General features: G+C 43.7%; 1 protein-coding gene across 1 annotated transcript; it reads right to left on the reverse strand.

The window, feature by feature from the left end:
* Positions 1 to 1,606: 1,606 nt before the first annotated feature.
* LOC123742395 (thioredoxin) lies at positions 1,607 to 17,476 on the reverse strand. The gene is made up of 5 exons (XM_045716348.1): positions 17,220 to 17,476; positions 7,704 to 7,808; positions 7,245 to 7,304; positions 5,342 to 5,407; positions 1,607 to 1,896 (listed from the first exon to the last, which is right to left on the reverse strand). The coding sequence occupies exons 1-5, from the start codon at positions 17,241 to 17,243 to the stop codon at positions 1,834 to 1,836; spliced, it is 318 nt and encodes a 105-aa protein (XP_045572304.1). The 5' UTR covers positions 17,244 to 17,476; the 3' UTR covers positions 1,607 to 1,833.
* Positions 17,477 to 17,615: the final 139 nt, after the last annotated feature.

Genomic DNA, 17,615 nt, shown 5'->3' on the forward strand with positions numbered 1-17,615 from the left:
TACAGGCCTCCAATCAGGTTTATACTACAGGCCTCCATTCAAGTTTATACTACAGGCCTCCATTCAGGTTTATACTACAGGCCTCCATTCAGGTTTATACTACAGGCCTCCATTCATGTTTATACTACAGGCCTCCATTCAGGTTTATACTACAGGCCTCCATTCATGTTTATACTACAGGCCTCCATTCAGGTTTATACTACAGGCCTCCAATCAGGTTTATACTACAGGCCTCCATTCACATTCATCCCATTCATTCAAGTAACTAAAAGTTTAGATTCTATTTAGCAAAACCATGATTTAAAAAAAAAAAAGATATTCTTGATTTGATGGATGTTCTGCAGTGATACCAGCAGAGGGCAGTGTGACAACAACAATCAGGTTTGGGAGAAGGACGCTAGACGGTCATATCTGTATCTGTGGTAATAACATGGTAGAATGTAGCCAACAATGATTTAGCAAATACAAAAAAACCCAGAATAATTATACATTTATAGCACAATGTACATTAAGGAAAATAAACAGTGGGGGGGGAAATGTATTTGATCCCCTGCTTATGTTGTACGTTCGCCCACTGACAAAGAAATGATGGGAGACAGAAATCTTTCTGATTGAGATGGGGGTCAAATACTTATTTCCTCATTAAAATGCAAATCATTTTATAACGTTTCTGACATGCGTTTTTCAGGATTTTTTGTTGTTGTTATTCTGTCTCTCACTGTTCAAATAAACCTACCATTAAAATTATAGACTGATCATTTCTTTGTCAGTGGGCAAACATACAAAATCAGCAGGGGATCAAATACTTTTTTTTCCCCCACTGTAAGTTTAAGGAAAGAGACTGCATTTTAATACAAATGGTTTATTATTATACATTATTGATCCATCCCTGGGTAGGGAGAGAGAGAGAGACGGGGAGAGAGGGAGACCGGGAGAGAGAGAGAGAGACGGGGACGGGGGGGAGAGAGAGGGAGACTGGGGGAGGGGGGAGAGAGAGAGACCGGGGGAGGGAGAGAGAGAGACGGGGACGGGGGGAGAGAGGGGGAGGGAGAGGGAGACCGGGGGAGAGAGAGAGAGGGAGACCGGGGGGGAGAGAGAGAGACGGGGAGAGAGGGAGACCGGGGGAGGGAGAGAGAGGGAGACAGGGGGAGAGAGAGAGACGGGGAGAGAGGGAGACCGGGGGAGGGAGAGAGAGGGAGACAGGGGGAGAGAGAGAGGGAGACCGGGGGAGAGAAAACAGAGGAAGGTGAAAGGCATATTCTATCCAGATGGAGGGAGGACAAATGGAGGATTGGGTGGAAGGCATTCAGGCATCCTGTCAAATCAGTTGAGGAGAGGGTGGAAGGCTTTGGGGTGTCCTCAGGTGAATTGAGAGAGGAGAGGAGACAGACAGGTGAGAAAGGAGAGGAGACAGACAGGTGAGAGAGAGGAGAGGAGACAGACAGGTGAGAAAGGAGAGGAGACAGACAGGTGAGAGAGAGGAGAGGAGACAGACAGGTGAGAGAGAGGAGAGGAGAGGAGACAGACAGGTGAGAGAGGAGAGGAGACAGACAGACAGGTGAGAGAGAGGAGAGGAGACAGACAGGTGAGAAAGGAGAGGAGACAGACAGGTGAGAGAGAGGAGACAGACAGGTGAGAGAGAGGAGAGGAGACAGACAGGTGAGAAAGGAGAGGAGACAGACAGGTGAGAGAGAGGAGAGGAGACAGACAGGTGAGAGAGAGGAGAGGAGACAGACAGGTGAGAGAGAGGAGAGGAGACAGACAGGTGAGAGAGAGGAGAGGAGAGGAGACAGACAGGTGAGAGAGAGGAGAGGAGAGGAGACAGACAGGTGTTTATTTGTGGGTGTTGACCAGCTCCTCCAGTTTGACCTGATTGGACCCAGAGAACTCCTCCACCTGGAACACAACAACCAATCAAATCAGTTAATCAACAAATCAACCAATCAACAAATAAATGAATCAATCACCTAACCAATCAATGAATCAAATCAATCAACCAATCAAAAAATAAATGAATCAATCACCTAACCAATCAATGAATCAAATCAGTTATTCAACAAATAAATTAATCAATCACCTAACCAATCAATGAATCAAATCAGTTATTCAACAAATAAATTAATCAATCACCTAACCAATCAATGAATCAAATCAGTTATTCAACAAATAAATAACCAATTGTATGTATAAGTAGAGACAGCGATGCACGAAGTAAACAAACAATACGGGAATATGGGGTCGATTTCCACAACAAACTAAGAGATTTGAAGCGCGAGTAAACGTCTCTGCTGTTTCCTGTCCCGTAGCTTAACCCGCGCTCAACCTCTAAATCTCAGAGTCTCAGTTTAAATAGAGCTTTTTACAGCAGAATGTGTCACAAAGTGGTTTAAGATTAGGTACTGTCTCTTTAAGACTACAAGCAGACTCCTACCTTCTAGTTAATATTAGGAACTGTCTCTTTAAGACTACAAGCAGACTCCTACCTTCTTCTAGTTAATATTAGGAACTGTCTCTTTAAGACTACAATCAGACTCCTACCCTCTAGTTAATATTAGGAACTGTCTCTTTAAGACTACAAGCAGACTCCTACCTTCTTCTGGTTAAAATAAGGAACTGTCTCTTTAAGACTACCAACAGACTCCTACCTTCTGGTTAATATTAGGAACTGTCTCTTTAAGACTACAAGCAGACTCCTACCTTCTAGTTAATATTAGGAACTGTCTCTTTAAGACTACAAGCAGACTCCTACCTTCTAGTTAATATTAGGAACTGTCTCTTTAAGACTACAAGCAAACTCCTACCTTCTTCTGGTTAAAATTAGGAACTGTCTCTTTAAGACTACAAACAGACTCCTACCTTCTGGTTAAAATTAGGAACTGTCTCTTTAAGACTACAATCAGACTCCTACCTTCTTCTGGTTAAAATTAGGAACTGTCTCTTTAAGACTACAAGCAGACTCCTACCTTCTTCAGGTTAAAATTAGGAACTGTCTCTTTAAGACTACAAGCAGACTCCTACCTTCTTCTGGTTAAAATTAGGAACTGTCTCTTTAAGACTACAAGCAGACTCCTACCTTCTTCAGGTTAAAATTAGGAACTGTCTCTTTAAGACTACAAGCAGACTCCTACCTTCTTCTAGTTAATAATAGGAACTGTCTCTTTAAGACTACAATCAGACTCCTACCTTCTTCTGGTTAAAATTAGGAACTGTCTCTTTAAGACTACAAACAGACTCCTACCTTCTTCTGGTTAAAATTAGGAACTGTCTCTTTAAGACTACAATCAGACTCCTACCTTCTTCTGGTTAAAATTAGGAACTGTCTCTTTAAGACTACAAGCAGACTCCTACCTTCTTCTGGTTAAAATTAGGAACTGTCTCTTTAAGACTACAAGCAGACTCCTACCTTCTTCAGGTTAAAATTAGGAACTGTCTCTTTAAGACTACAAGCAGACTCCTACCTTCTTCTAGTTAATATTAGGAACTGTCTCTTTAAGACTACAAGCAGACTCCTACCTTCTTCTGGTTAAAATTAGGAACTGTCTCTTTAAGACTACCAGCAGACTCCTACCTTCTTCTAGTTAAAATTAGGAACTGTCTCTTTAAGACTACAAGCAGACTCCTACCTTCTTCTGGTTAAAATTAGGAACTGTCTCTTTAAGACTACCAGCAGACTCCTACCTTCTTCTGGTTAAAATTAGGAACTGTCTCTTTAAGACTACAAGCAGACTCCTACCTTCTTCTGGTTAAAATTAGGAACTGTCTCTTTAAGACTACAAACAGACTCCTACCTTCTTCTGGTTAAAATTAGGAACTGTCTCTTTAAGACTACAAGCAGACTCCTACCTTCTTCTGGTTAAAATTAGGAACTGTCTCTTTAAGACTACAAGCAGACTCCTACCTTCTGGTTAAAATTAGGAACTGTCTCTTTAAGACTACAAGCAGACTCCTACCTTCTTCTGGTTAAAATTAGGAACTGTCTCTTTAAGACTACAAACAGACTCCTACCTTCTTCTGGTTAAAATTAGGAACTGTCTCTTTAAGACTACAAGCAGACTACTACCTTCTGGTTAAAATTAGGAACTGTCTCTTTAAGACTACCAGCAGACTCCTACCTTCTTCTGCTTAAAATTAGGAACTGTCTCTTTAAGACTACAAGCAGACTCCTACCTTCTTCTGGTTAAAATTAGGAACTGTCTCTAAGACTACAAGCAGACTCCTACCTTCTGGTTAAAATTAGGAACTGTCTCTTTAAGACTACCAGCAGACTCCTACCTTCTTCTGGTTAAAATTAGGAACTGTCTCTTTAAGACTACAAGCAGACTCCTACCTTCTTCTGGTTAAAATTAGGAACTGTCTCTAAGACTACAAGCAGACTCCTACCTTCTGGTTAAAATTAGGAACTGTCTCTTTAAGACTACAAGCAGACTCCTACTTTCTTCTGGTTAAAATTAGGAACTGTCTCTTTAAGACTACCAACAGACTCCTACCTTCTGGTTAATATTAGGAACTGTCTCTTTAAGACTACAAGCAGACTCCTACCTTCTTCTGGTTAAAATTAGGAACTGTCTCTTTAAGACTACCAACAGACTCCTACCTTCTGGTTAATATTAGGAACTGTCTCTAAGACTACAAGCAAACTCCTACCTTCTGGTTAATATTAGGAACTGTCTCTTTAAGACTACCAACAGACTCCTACCTACTTCTGGTTAATATTAGGAACTGTCTCTTTAAGACTACCAGCAGACTCCTACCTTCTTCTGGTTAAAATTAGGAACTGTCTCTTTAAGACTACAAGCAGACTCCTACCTTCTGGTTAAAATTAGGAACTGTCTCTTTAAGACTACCAACAGACTCCTACCTACTTCTGGTTAAAATTAGGAACTGTCTCTTTAAGACTACAAACAGACTCCTACCTTCTGGTTAAAATTAGGAACTGTCTCTTTAAGACTACAAGCAGACTCCTACCTTCTGGTTAAAATTAGGAACTGTCTCTTTAAGACTACCAACAGACTCCTACCTTCTGGTTAAAATTAGGAACTGTCTCTTTAAGACTACAAGCAGACTCCTACCTTCTTCTGGTTAAAATTAGGAACTGTCTCTTTAAGACTACAAGCAGACTCCTACCTTCTTCTGGTTAAAATTAGGAACTGTCTCTTTAAGACTACAAGCAGACTCCTACCTTCTTCTGGTTAAAATTAGGAACTGTCTCTTTAAGACTACCAACAGACTCCTACCTTCTGGTTAATATTAGGAACTGTCTCTTTAAGACTACAAGCAGACTCCTACTTTCTTCTGGTTAAAATTAGGAACTGTCTCTTTAAGACTACAAGCAGACTCCTACCTTCTTCTGGTTCTTGTAGAAGTGGAATGTTGGCATACACTTGATGTCACAGAAACTGGCCACATCCTGAGGAAAGGGAGGAGGGGGAGAGAGAAGGACAGAGAGGGAGGAGAGAGAGAAACAGAACGAGAGACATAGGAGAGCGAGGGAGGAGAGAGAGAAACAGAACGAGAGAGAGAAACAGAATGAGAGACATAGGAGAGCGAGGGAGGAGAGAGAGAAACAGAACGAGAGAGAGAAACAGAACGAGAGATAGAAGAGCGAGGGAGGAGAGAGAGAAACAGAACGAGAGAGATAGGAGAGCGAGGGAGGAGAGAGAGAAACAGAACGAGAGAGATAGGAGAGCGAGGGAGGAGAGAGAGAAACAGAACGAGAGAGATAGGAGAGCGAGGGAGGAGAGAGAGAAACAGAACGAGAGAGATAGGAGAGCGAGGGAGGAGAGAGAGAAACAGAACGAGAGAGATAGGAGAGCGAGGGAGGAGAGAGAGAAACAGAACGAGAGAGATAGGAGAGCGAGGGAGGAGAGAGAGAAACAGAACGAGAGAGATAGGAGAGCGAGGGAGGAGAGAGAGAAACAGAACGAGAGAGAAACAGAACGAGAGATAGAAGAGCGAGGGAGGAGAGAGAGAAAGGGAAGGGACAGAGGAATGTTGGTTACATCAGACCAGTGTTGCTGTAAAGGCTGTGATTAAGGACAGATGGCTGATCCCAGATCTGTTAATAATGTTGCTGTATGGATAAAGGCTGTGATTAAGGACAGATGGCTGATCCCAGATCTGTTAATAATGTTGCTGTATGGATAAAGGCTGTGTTTAAGGACAGATGGCTGATCCCAGATCTGTTAATAATGTTGCTGTATGGATAAAGGCTGTGATTAAGGACAGATGGCTGATCCCAGATCTGTTAATAATGTTGCTGTATGGATAAAGGCTGTGATTAAGGACAGATGGCTGATCCCAGATCTGTTAATAATGTTGCTGTATGGATAAAGACTATGATCATGGGCAGATGGCTGATCCCAGATCTGTTAATAATGTTGCTGTATGGATAAAGGCTGTGATTAAGGACAGATGGCTGATCCCAGATCTGTTAATAATGTTGCTGTATGGATAAAGGCTGTGATTAAGGACAGATGGCTGATCCCAGATCTGTTAATAATGTTGCTGTATGGATAAAGGCTGTGATTATGGGCAGATGGCTGATCCCAGATCTGTTAATAATGTTGCTGTATGGATAAAGGCTGTGATTAAGGACAGATGGCTGATCCCAGATCTGTTAATAATGTTGCTGTATGGATAAAGGCTGTGTTTATGGACAGATGGCTGATCCCAGATCTGTTAATAATGTTGCTGTATGGATAAAGGCTGTGATTAAGGACAGATGGCTGATCCCAGATCTGTTAATAATGTTGCTGTATGGATAAAGGCTGTGTTTAAGGACAGATGGCTGATCCCAGATCTGTTAATAATGTTGCTGTATGGATAAAGGCTGTGATTAAGGACAGATGGCTGATCCCAGATCTGTTAATAATGTTGCTGTATGGATAAAGGCTGTGTTTAAGGACAGATGGCTGATCCCAGATCTGTTAATAATGTTGCTGTATGGATAAAGGCTGTGATTAAGGACAGATGGCTGATCCCAGATCTGTTAATAATGTTGCTGTATGGATAAAGGCTGTGATTAAGGACAGATGGCTGATCCCAGATCTGTTAATAATGTTGCTGTATGGATAAAGACTATGATCATGGGCAGATGGCTGATCCCAGATCTGTTAATAATGTTGCTGTATGGATAAAGGCTGTGATTAAGGACAGATGGCTGATCCCAGATCTGTTAATAATGTTGCTGTATGGATAAAGGCTATGATCATGGGCAGATGGCTGATCCCAGATCTGTTGCTCACCGGCGCGTCGTCCACGTCAACCTTCAGGAAGACCACACTCTGATAATTCTCAGACAGACCCTGGAGAGAGAGAGAGAGAGAGAGAGAGAGAGAGAGAGAGAGAGAGAGAGAGACAGAGACAGACAGAGAGACAGAGAGAGAGACAGACAGAGAGAGAGAGCGAGAGAGAGACAGAGACAGAGAGAGACAGAGAGAGAGAGAGACAGAGAGAGACAGAGACGAGAGAGAGAGAGAGAGAGACAGAGAGAGACAGAGACAGAGAGACAGAGACAGAGAGAGACAGAGGGACAGAGAGAGGATGAGGATGGACAGAAGAAGAGGATTTAGAGAGAAGAAGAGGGAAATAAAGTCAGATAATTTTAACTCCACATCCTGTTCCTCCACATCCTGTTCCAAAACGGACCAGTGCAGAACGTATTTCCTGTTTAATAAAAGCTGAATGGTGGATTAGAAGGTCACCTTGAAGAAAGGAGCGATGCTCTGACAGGGGCCGCACCACGTGGCTGTGAAGTCCACAACCACCAGCTTATCTCCTGCCTCCTCCAGGGCCTTGTCAAAGCCCTCCTGGTACACACACACACACACACACACACACACACACACACAGAGACACACACACACACACACCATGTCAAAAATGCACCATCACTAGTATTGTACTTCAATACCTTTATTGCCAACAGATCTCTGAAAGTGTGTCGGAGTGTGTTTGTGTAATCACTGTTATAGCGGGTCTACTGGTTCTGTTATAGCGGGTCTACTGGTTCTGTTATAGTGGGTCTACTGGTTCTGTTATAGTGGGTCTACTGGTTCTGTTATAGCGGGTCTACTGGTTCTGTTATAGCGGGTCTACTGGTTCTGTTATAGTGGGTCTACTGGTTCTGTTATAGCGGGTCTACTGGTTCTGTTATAGCGGGTCTACTGGTTCTGTTATAGTGGGTCTACTGGTTCTGTTATAGTGGGTCTACTGGTTCTGGTATAGCGGGTCTACTGGTTCTGTTATAGCGGGTCTACTGGTTCTGTTATAGTGGGTCTACTGGTTCTGTTATAGCGGGTCTACTGGTTCTGTTATAGCGGGTCTACTGGTTCTGTTATAGCGGGTCTACTGGTTCTGTTATAGTGGGTCTACTGGTTCTGTTATAGCGGGTCTACTGGTTCTGTTATAGCGGGTCTACTGGTTCTGTTATAGTGGGTCTACTGGTTCTGTTATAGCGGGTCTACTGGTTCTGTTATAGCGGGTCTACTGGTTCTGTTATAGTGGGTCTACTGGTTCTGTTATAGCGGGTCTACTGGTTCTGTTATAGCGGGTCTACTGGTTCTGTTATAGTGGGTCTACTGGTTCTGTTATAGCGGGTCTACTGGTTCTGTTATAGCAGGTCTACTGGTTCTGTTATAGCAGGTCTACTGGTTCTGTTATAGCGGGTCTACTGGTTCTGTTATCTGTGATTAAAGACTAATGTTACAGCTCCAACACCATCAACACCCCCTGAGGTACATCCTTCATGTTACCGCGACTCTGTGATTAAAACACAGGGGATTGAGTAGCCAGAAGTCAAACTAGCCCGTTTCATTGGAAAATGGGTAGATTGCTAATATTTTGTGGTAGTCAGACTCAACAAGGGAAGATTCTGCAAACGGGAAAAAGATTAAAATGGGGAAAAAGTAATGTCTCTGGTTATTATACTAGGTAGAGGAGGCTCATCACTGCGTTCCCAATATCTATGCCCACAGATTTTGTATTTTTATTTTATTTAAACCTTTATTTAAACTAGGCAAGTCAGTTAAGAACAAATTCTTATTTACGATGACGGCCTACCCCCCCCCCAGGGCCAAACACGGACCGACGCTGGGCCAATTGCTCGCCACCCTATGGGGACTCCCAATCACAGCCGTGATGCGATGCAGCCTGGACGTGTGATATCAAAAAACAATGTGAAGGGAGGCAGAGTGACGGAAACCAAAAGGTTGATCGGTACGAAAGAAGGTCACGAGGAAGTGAAAAGCCTATCAGTGATGCTGGAGGAAGTGAAAAGCCTATCAGTGATGCTGGAGGAAGTGAAAAGCCTATCAGTGATGCTGGAGGAAGTGAAAAGCCTATCAGTGATGCTGGAGGAAGTGAAAAGCCTATCAGTGATGCTGGTGGAAGTGAAAAGCCTATCAGTGATGCTGGAGGAAGTGAAAAGCCTATCAGTGATGCTGGAGGAAGTGAAAAGCCTATCAGTGATGCTGGAGGAAGTGAAAAGCCTATCAGTGATGCTGGAGGAAGTGAAAAGCCTATCAGTGATGCTGGAGGAAGTGAAAAGCCTATCAGTGATGCTGGTGGAAGTGAAAAGCCTATCAGTGATGCTGGAGGAAGTGAAAAGCCTATCAGTGATGCTGGAGGAAGTGAAAAGCCTATCAGTGATGCTGGAAAAAAGTGAAAAGCCTATCAGTGATGCTGGAGGAAGTGAAAAGCCTATCAGTGATGCTGGAGGAAGTGAAAAGCCTATAAGTGATGCTGGAGGAAGTGAAAAGCATATCAGTGATGCTGGAGGAAGTGAAAAGCCTATCAGTGATGCTGGAGGAAGTGAAAAGCCTATCAGTGATGCTGGAGGAAGTGAAAAGCCTATCAGTGATGCTGGAGGAAGTGAAAAGCCTATCAGTGATGCTGGAGGAAGTGAAAAGCCTATCAGTGATGCTGGAGGAAGTGAAAAGCCTATCAGTGATGCTGAGGTTTCGCCTCAACAGAAAGGATTCATTAGCTTCAATGTCAAGAGAATTTGTCCCATAAAGCACTGCAGCGTTTTAAAATGCCAAAGAACGGGGCATGTAGCTGCTCAGTGGAAAGGAAATGGAAAGACGTGCCGAGGATGGAGGAGCACATGATTACGGTGAATGAGGAAGTAACGGGAAGGTTAAGTGCTGTAATTGTGGGGGAGAACACAATGCAGTATTTGGTGGATGCCAGGTACAGAGAGAGGTTCAGAGAGGCCCAGAGAGGCTAAGAAAGACTCAAGAGAGGATAGAGAGGCTCAGAGAGAATATAGAGGCCCAGAGAGGCTCAGAGAGGATAGAGAGGCTCAGAGAGAATATAGAGGCCCAGAGAGGCTCAGAGAGGATATAGAGGCCCAGAGAGGATAGAGAGGCCCAGAGAGGCTCAGAGAGGATAGAGAGGCCCAGAGAGGATAGAGAGGCTCAGAGAGGCTCAGAGATATAGACTCAGTCATGATGAACAGAATTAGTCAGACCATGAGCGATATAGAATCATGAACAACAATGGCGCAGCGGCCTAAAGCACTGCATCTCAGTGCTAGAGGCATCACTACAGACCCTGGTTCGATTCCAGGCTGTATCACAGTGGTCTAAAGCACTGCATCTCAGTGCTAGAGGCATCACTACAGACCCTGGTTCGATTCCAGGCTGTATCACAGCGGTCTAAAGCACTGCATCTCAGTGCTGGAGGCGTCACTACAGACCCTGGTTCGATTCCAGGCTGTATCACAGCGGTCTAAAGCACTGCATCTCAGTGCTAGAGGCATCACTACAGGCTCTGGTTCGATTCCAGGCCGTATCACAACCCGGCCGTGATTGGGAGTCCTATAGGGCGGCGCACGATTGGCCGAGCATCGTCCGGGTTAGGGTTTGTCCGGGTTAGGCCGTCATTGTAAATAAGAAATTTGTTCTTAACTGACATGCCTCGTTAAATAAAGGTTAAATGAAAAAAATACCAATGAAAGTCACACCGTGAGTGACATCACACCCCAACGCAGTAGGTAGTGGCACGCACCTCCATGATACCATAGAAGAAGAAGAAGCAGCCATTTCCTGTTTAATGGTACTACAGTCTTGCACCAAGGATCAGGATAAACATGAGTCTGACAGTTGGAGTGACATTTTGGGGGGGGGAAGTGGACCCTTGCCTTTTGGCTGATCCAACCTTCCCATTACTTTGAGGTTTCAGGGTGGGTGGAAACAGAGTTGGGTGGAATCAGTGAAGGGAACCAGAAGTGGTCTTGTGTTAATAGTTTGTGTTTCTGCTGGTCAGAGAGGAGCAGACGCTCCACGTTAAACAAATGGGGGCAATGAGATGTGAATTATTTTGCTCTCTAGAAAAGGGAGCCATTGAAAGGAGTGATTACTGGGGTAGAGGTCAAAGTTGACCGACTGAAGGGGAAGATTCCCCGGTGTTTGTGATGCTCGTTGTTTGGTGCGACGCAGACAGGGCGGCGAGACTCAGACAGGGCGGCGAGACGCAGACAGGGAGGCGAGACGCAGACAGGGCGGCGAGACTCAGACAGGGTGGCGAGATTTAGACAGGGCGGCGAGACGCAGACAGCGCGGCGAGACTCAGACAGGGTGGCGAGATGCAGACAGGACGGCGAGACGCAGACAGGGCGGCGAGATGCAGACAGGGCGGCGAGATGCAGACAGGGCGGCGAGACTCAGACAGGGCGGCGAGACGCAGACAGGGCGGCGAGACGCAGACAGGGCGGCGAGATGCAGACAGGGCGGCGAGACGCAGACAGCGCGGCGAGACGCAGACAGGGCGGCGAGACGCAGACAGGGCGGCGAGACGCAGACAGGGCGGCGAGACGCAGACAGCGCGGCGAGACGCAGACAGGGCGGCGAGAGAATGATGAAACAGAAGAGTCATTGTCTGTTCTTTTGAGTTTTGATGTTTAGTTTTTGCCTCACAAAGCGACGGTATAAAGTTACCATGTACCAGCTAAATAGTGCAGTAGGGTTAGATGGTAGGGTATATAAAGTTACCATGTACCAGCTTTTGTGCCCAATACATTACGTTGTTACAGGTGTCAAGCTTATGGGCAGGTGGCAGCAGTGTGTAAGAGGGAGGTTCCCAGGTGTGAGAAGAGGTGCAGAAGGCGATGAGACAAAATAATGTACAGCATTGGGGAAAGTAGTGGAATGTGTTAACTGTAGAGGTGCCCATGGAGCCTGGGGATCAGAAATGTCCCGTGTGAGAGAGAGGCAGGTTGAGGTTTCCAGGGTTAGAGTAGAGTAGAGTAGACGGTAGGGTATATAAATAGTGCAGTAGGGTGGTGGGGTTTAGTGTAGGGTTAGATGGTAGGGTATATAAATAGTGGAGTAGGGTTAGATGGTAGGGTATATAAATAGTGGAGTAGGGTTAGATGGTAGGGTATATAAATAGTGCAGTAGGGTTAGATGGTAGGGTATATAAATAGTGCAGTAGGGTGGTGGGGTTTAGTGTAGGGTTAGATGGTAGGGTATATAAATAGTGCAGTAGGGTTAGATGGTAGGGTATATAAATAGTGGAGTAGGGTTAGATGGTAGGGTATATAAATAGTGCAGTAGGGTTAGATGGTAGGGTATATAAATAGTGCAGTAGGGTGGTGGGGTTTAGTGTAGGGTTAGATGGTAGGGTATATAAATAGTGGAGTAGGGTTAGATGGTAGGGTATATAAATAGTGCAGTAGGGTGGTGGGGTTTAGTGTAGGGTTAGATGGTAGGGTATATAAATAGTGGAGTAGGGTTAGATGGTAGGGTATATAAATAGTGGAGTAGGGTTAGATGGTAGGGTATATAAATAGTGGAGTAGGGTAGTGGGGTTTAGTGTAGGGTTAGATGGTAGGGTATATAAATAGTGCAGTAGGGTGGTGGGGTTTAGTGTAGGGTTAGATGGTAGGGTATATAAATAGTGCAGTAGGGTTAGATGGTAGGGTATATAAATAGTGCAGTAGGGTTAGATGGTAGGGTATATAAATAGTGGAGTAGGGTTAGATGGTAGGGTATATAAATAGTGGAGTAGGGTTAGATGGTAGTGTATATAAATAGTGGAGTAGGGTTAGATGGTAGGGTATATAAATAGTGGAGTAGGGTTAGATGGTAGGGTATATAAATAGTGCAGTAGGGTTAGATGGTAGGGTATATAAATAGTGGAGTAGGGTGGTGGGGTTTAGTGTAGGGTTAGATGGTAGGGTATATAAATAGTGGAGTAGGGTTAGATGGTAGGGTATATAAATAGTGCAGTAGGGTTAGATGGTAGGGTATATAAATAGTGCAGTAGGGTAGTGGGGTTTAGTGTAGGGTTAGATGGTAGGGTATATAAATAGTGCAGTAGGGTTAGACCGGTAGGGTATATAAATAGTGGAGTAGGGTTAGATGGTAGGGTATATAAATAGTGGAGTAGGGTTAGATGGTAGGGTATATAAATAGTGCAGTAGGGTGGTGGGGTTTAGTGTAGGGTTAGATGGTAGGGTATATAAATAGTGCAGTAGGGTTAGATGGTAGGGTATATAAATAGTGCAGTAGGGTTAGATGGTAGGGTATTTAAATAGTGCAGTAGGGTAGTGGGGTTTAGTGTAGGGTTAGATGTAGGGTATATAAATAGTGCAGTAGGGTGGTGGGGTTTAGTGTAGGGTTAGATGGTAGGGTATATAAATAGTGGAGTAGGGGTAGATGGTAGGGTATATAAATAGTGCAGTAGGGTTAGATGGTAGGGTATATAAATAGTGGAGTAGGGTTAGATGGTAGGGTATATAAATAGTGGAGTAGGGTTAGATGGTAGGGTATATAAATAGTGCAGTAGGGTTAGATGGTAGGGTATATAAATAGTGGAGTAGGGTTAGATGGTAGGGTATATGAATAGTGCGTAGGGTTAGATGGTAGGGTATATAAATAGTGGAGTAGGGTTAGATGTAGGGTATATAAATAGTGCAGTAGGGTGGTGGGGTTTAGTGTAGGGTTAGATGGTAGGGTATATAAATAGTGGAGTAGGGTTAGATGGTAGGGTATATAAATAGTGGAGTAGGGTGGTGGGTTTAGTGTAGGGTTAGATGGTAGGGTATATAAATAGTGCAGTAGGGTTAGATGGTAGGGTATATAAATAGTGCAGTAGGGTGGTGGGGTTTAGTGTAGGGTTAGATGGTAGGGTATATAAATAGTGCAGTAGGGTTAGATGGTAGGGTATATAAATAGTGGAGTAGGGTTAGATGGTAGGGTATATAAATAGTGGAGTAGGGTTAGATGGTAGGGTATATAAATAGTGCAGTAGGGTGGTGGGGTTTAGTGTAGGGTTAGATGGTAGGGTATATAAATAGTGGAGTAGGGTTAGATGGTAGGGTATATAAATAGTGCAGTAGGGTTAGATGGTAGGGTATATAAATAGTGGAGTAGGGTTAGATGGTAGGGTATATAAATAGTGCAGTAGGGTGGTGGGGTTTAGTGTAGGGTTAGATGGTAGGGTATATAAATAGTGGAGTAGGGTTAGATGGTAGGGTATATAAATAGTGGAGTAGGGTTAGATGGTAGGGTATATAAATAGTGGAGTAGGGTTAGATGGTAGGGTATATAAATAGTGGAGTAGGGTTAGATGGTAGGGTATATAAATAGTGCAGTAGGGTGGTGGGGTTTAGTGTAGGGTTAGATGGTAGGGTATATAAATAGTGCAGTAGGGTTAGATGGTAGGGTATATAAATAGTGCAGTAGGGTGGTGGGGTTTAGTGTAGGGTTAGATGGTAGGGTATATAAATAGTGCAGTAGGGTTAGATGGTAGGGTATATAAATAGTGCAGTAGGGTGGTGGGGTTTAGTGTAGGGTTAGATGGTAGGGTATATAAATAGTGGAGTAGGGTTAGATGGTAGGGTATATAAATAGTGGAGTAGGGTTAGATGGTAGGGTATATAAATAGTGCAGTAGGGTGGTGGGGTTTAGTGTAGGGTTAGATGGTAGGGTATATAAATAGTGCAGTAGGGTTAGATGGTAGGGTATATAAATAGTGGAGTAGGGTTAGATGGTAGGGTATATAAATAGTGGAGTAGGGTTAGATGGTAGGGTATATAAATAGTGCAGTAGGGTTAGATGGTAGGGTATATAAATAGTGCAGTAGGGTTAGATGGTAGGGTATATAAATAGTGGAGTAGGGTGGTGGGGTTTAGTGTAGGGTTAGATGGTAGGGTATATAAATAGTGCAGTAGGGTTAGATGGTAGGGTATATAAATAGTGCAGTAGGGTTAGATGGTAGGGTATATAAATAGTGGAGTAGGGTGGTGGGGTTTAGTGTAGGGTTAGATGGTAGGGTATATAAATAGTGGAGTAGGGTTAGATGGTAGGGTATATAAATAGTGCAGTAGGGTTAGATGGTAGGGTATATAAATAGTGGAGTAGGGTTAGATGTAGGGTATATAAATAGTGCAGTAGGGTGGTGGGGTTTAGTGTAGGGTTAGATGGTAGGGTATATAAATAGTGGAGTAGGGTTAGATGGTAGGGTATATAAATAGTGCAGTAGGGTGGTGGGGTTTAGTGTAGGGTTAGATGGTAGGGTATATAAATAGTGCAGTAGGGTTAGATGGTAGGGTATATAAATAGTGGAGTAGGGTTAGATGGTAGGGTATATAAATAGTGGAGTAGGGTTAGATGGTAGGGTATATAAATAGTGGAGTAGGGTTAGATGGTAGGGTATATAAATAGTGCAGTAGGGTGGTGGGGTTTAGTGTAGGGTTAGATGGTAGGGTATATAAATAGTGGAGTAGGGTTAGATGGTAGGGTATATAAATAGTGCAGTAGGGTGGTGGGGTTTAGTGTAGGGTTAGATGGTAGGGTATATAAATAGTGGAGTAGGGTTAGATGGTAGGGTATATAAATAGTGGAGTAGGGTTAGATGGTAGGGTATATAAATAGTGCAGTAGGGTGGTGGGGTTTAGTGTAGGGTTAGATGGTAGGGTATATAAATAGTGCAGTAGGGTGGTGGGGTTTAGTGTAGGGTTAGATGGTAGGGTATATAAATAGTGCAGTAGGGTGGTGGGGTTTAGTGTAGGGTTAGATGGTAGGGTATCTAAGCACATTATAAGGGAGGTTATTCACCAGTCTAGCAGGTGGCGGTAACGCAACATTTATTGGGAACCAACGACCTTATTAAACCTCATGGAAGAAGAAGAACGGCGGTACAGAATGAATGAGCCTGCGGGCAGACCGACAGACGGGGATAAATGTCGGATAAATCTTTACTTTAGTTCTGTCTTTTAACGATAGGGTTAGCTAACTAAAATACTCATCCTTGACACATGATTCTTGATCTGTGGTGTCCACATTTTGAGCCACGTGTGACGGCACGTATAGCATGGACCAAGCACATGGTACAAACACATGGTTAGCATGTTAGCTAACGTTATCTGTCTAATGTACAGACTGACATAAGATGGAGCGATGCTAAACCAACTAGCTAGCTGGTTTTACCTAAGCAGTGCCCGACAAAAACTACAAAATGTAGCTAAACCGGCTAGCTAGCATGTTAACTAGCACTGGCTCAAAGTCTGACTTGCTGTTTAATGCAACTATAGTCAAAATAAAAACCCTTTGCTAAATCACACCAACCATTCATTGTATATAAGTAGCAGTTGTTGCCTCAACGTTTTAACAAATTTTGTAACCTCAGGGCCTGTAATATACAGACTAGGTAGGGCTGAAAGTACCGTGAAACACCCGGTGAATTACTCTGCGGTATTCCCGTTAAAGGCCGGGGCCCGTTACCAGAAAAACGGAGAAAGACGAGTCGTTATGAATATCGCATAACAGCATGTACTTCTAGCTAACTGTTGTTATACAAATAAAAAACCCACTAAAATGTGTTAGCTGTATTAAATAATTATCGTGTTTTTATTAATAGTATCGTTTCGAGTTGTGTTTAACTAAAATGGTAGGATGTCAACATGGCGAATATGGTTTGGGTGAACCCACTGCCCTCACTAGACCACTGCTACCCAGTTATCTCAATTCACAAAAATTGACATTTTTCATTCAAATGTAATGTGCGCATCTGTTCAAGTCGCTAACTAAAGTAACTAGCGAACGGTAGCTAGTTTAATTTATTTAAAAACTAAAAACATGGTAAAGCGGGAGGTTTGCAACAACGTGCCTGTCCGTCCTGACCCATTTTCAGCAGGTCTGGTTGTCGCCTAATCTAACTATATCTACAGTAAACTGGTTAGTTATGATAAAGATATAGGAACAGCATCTCACCTTATCTTCTATTATGATGATCATGTTGATAGATAGAGACAGTCCTGACTGCTGCTGGATTTCCTCCCTGGTTGGCTGTTTCGAGCAGCGACACTGTGTACAAGACTAAAGCTCTGCGCTGAACGGGACAAGCCCGTTATACAGGGGAGGGTTATGGAAATGTATTTCACAATAATCCTGCCCCTCTCTCTCTCTGTCTCTCCTGTCTCTCTCTCTCTCTCTCTCTCTCCATCTCTCTCTGTCTCTCTCTCTCTCTCTACGCTATTTAGTTCAGCCCGTTATACAGGGGAGGGTTATGGAAATGTTATTTCACAATAATCCTGCCCCCTCTCTCTCTCTCTCTCTCTCTCTCTCTCTCTCTCTCTCTCTCTCTCTACACTATTTAGTTCAGCCCGT

This window comes from Salmo salar, chromosome ssa04, assembly GCF_905237065.1.
Source record: "Salmo salar chromosome ssa04, Ssal_v3.1, whole genome shotgun sequence".
In the NCBI taxonomy this organism is placed as follows: domain Eukaryota; kingdom Metazoa; phylum Chordata; class Actinopteri; order Salmoniformes; family Salmonidae; genus Salmo; species Salmo salar.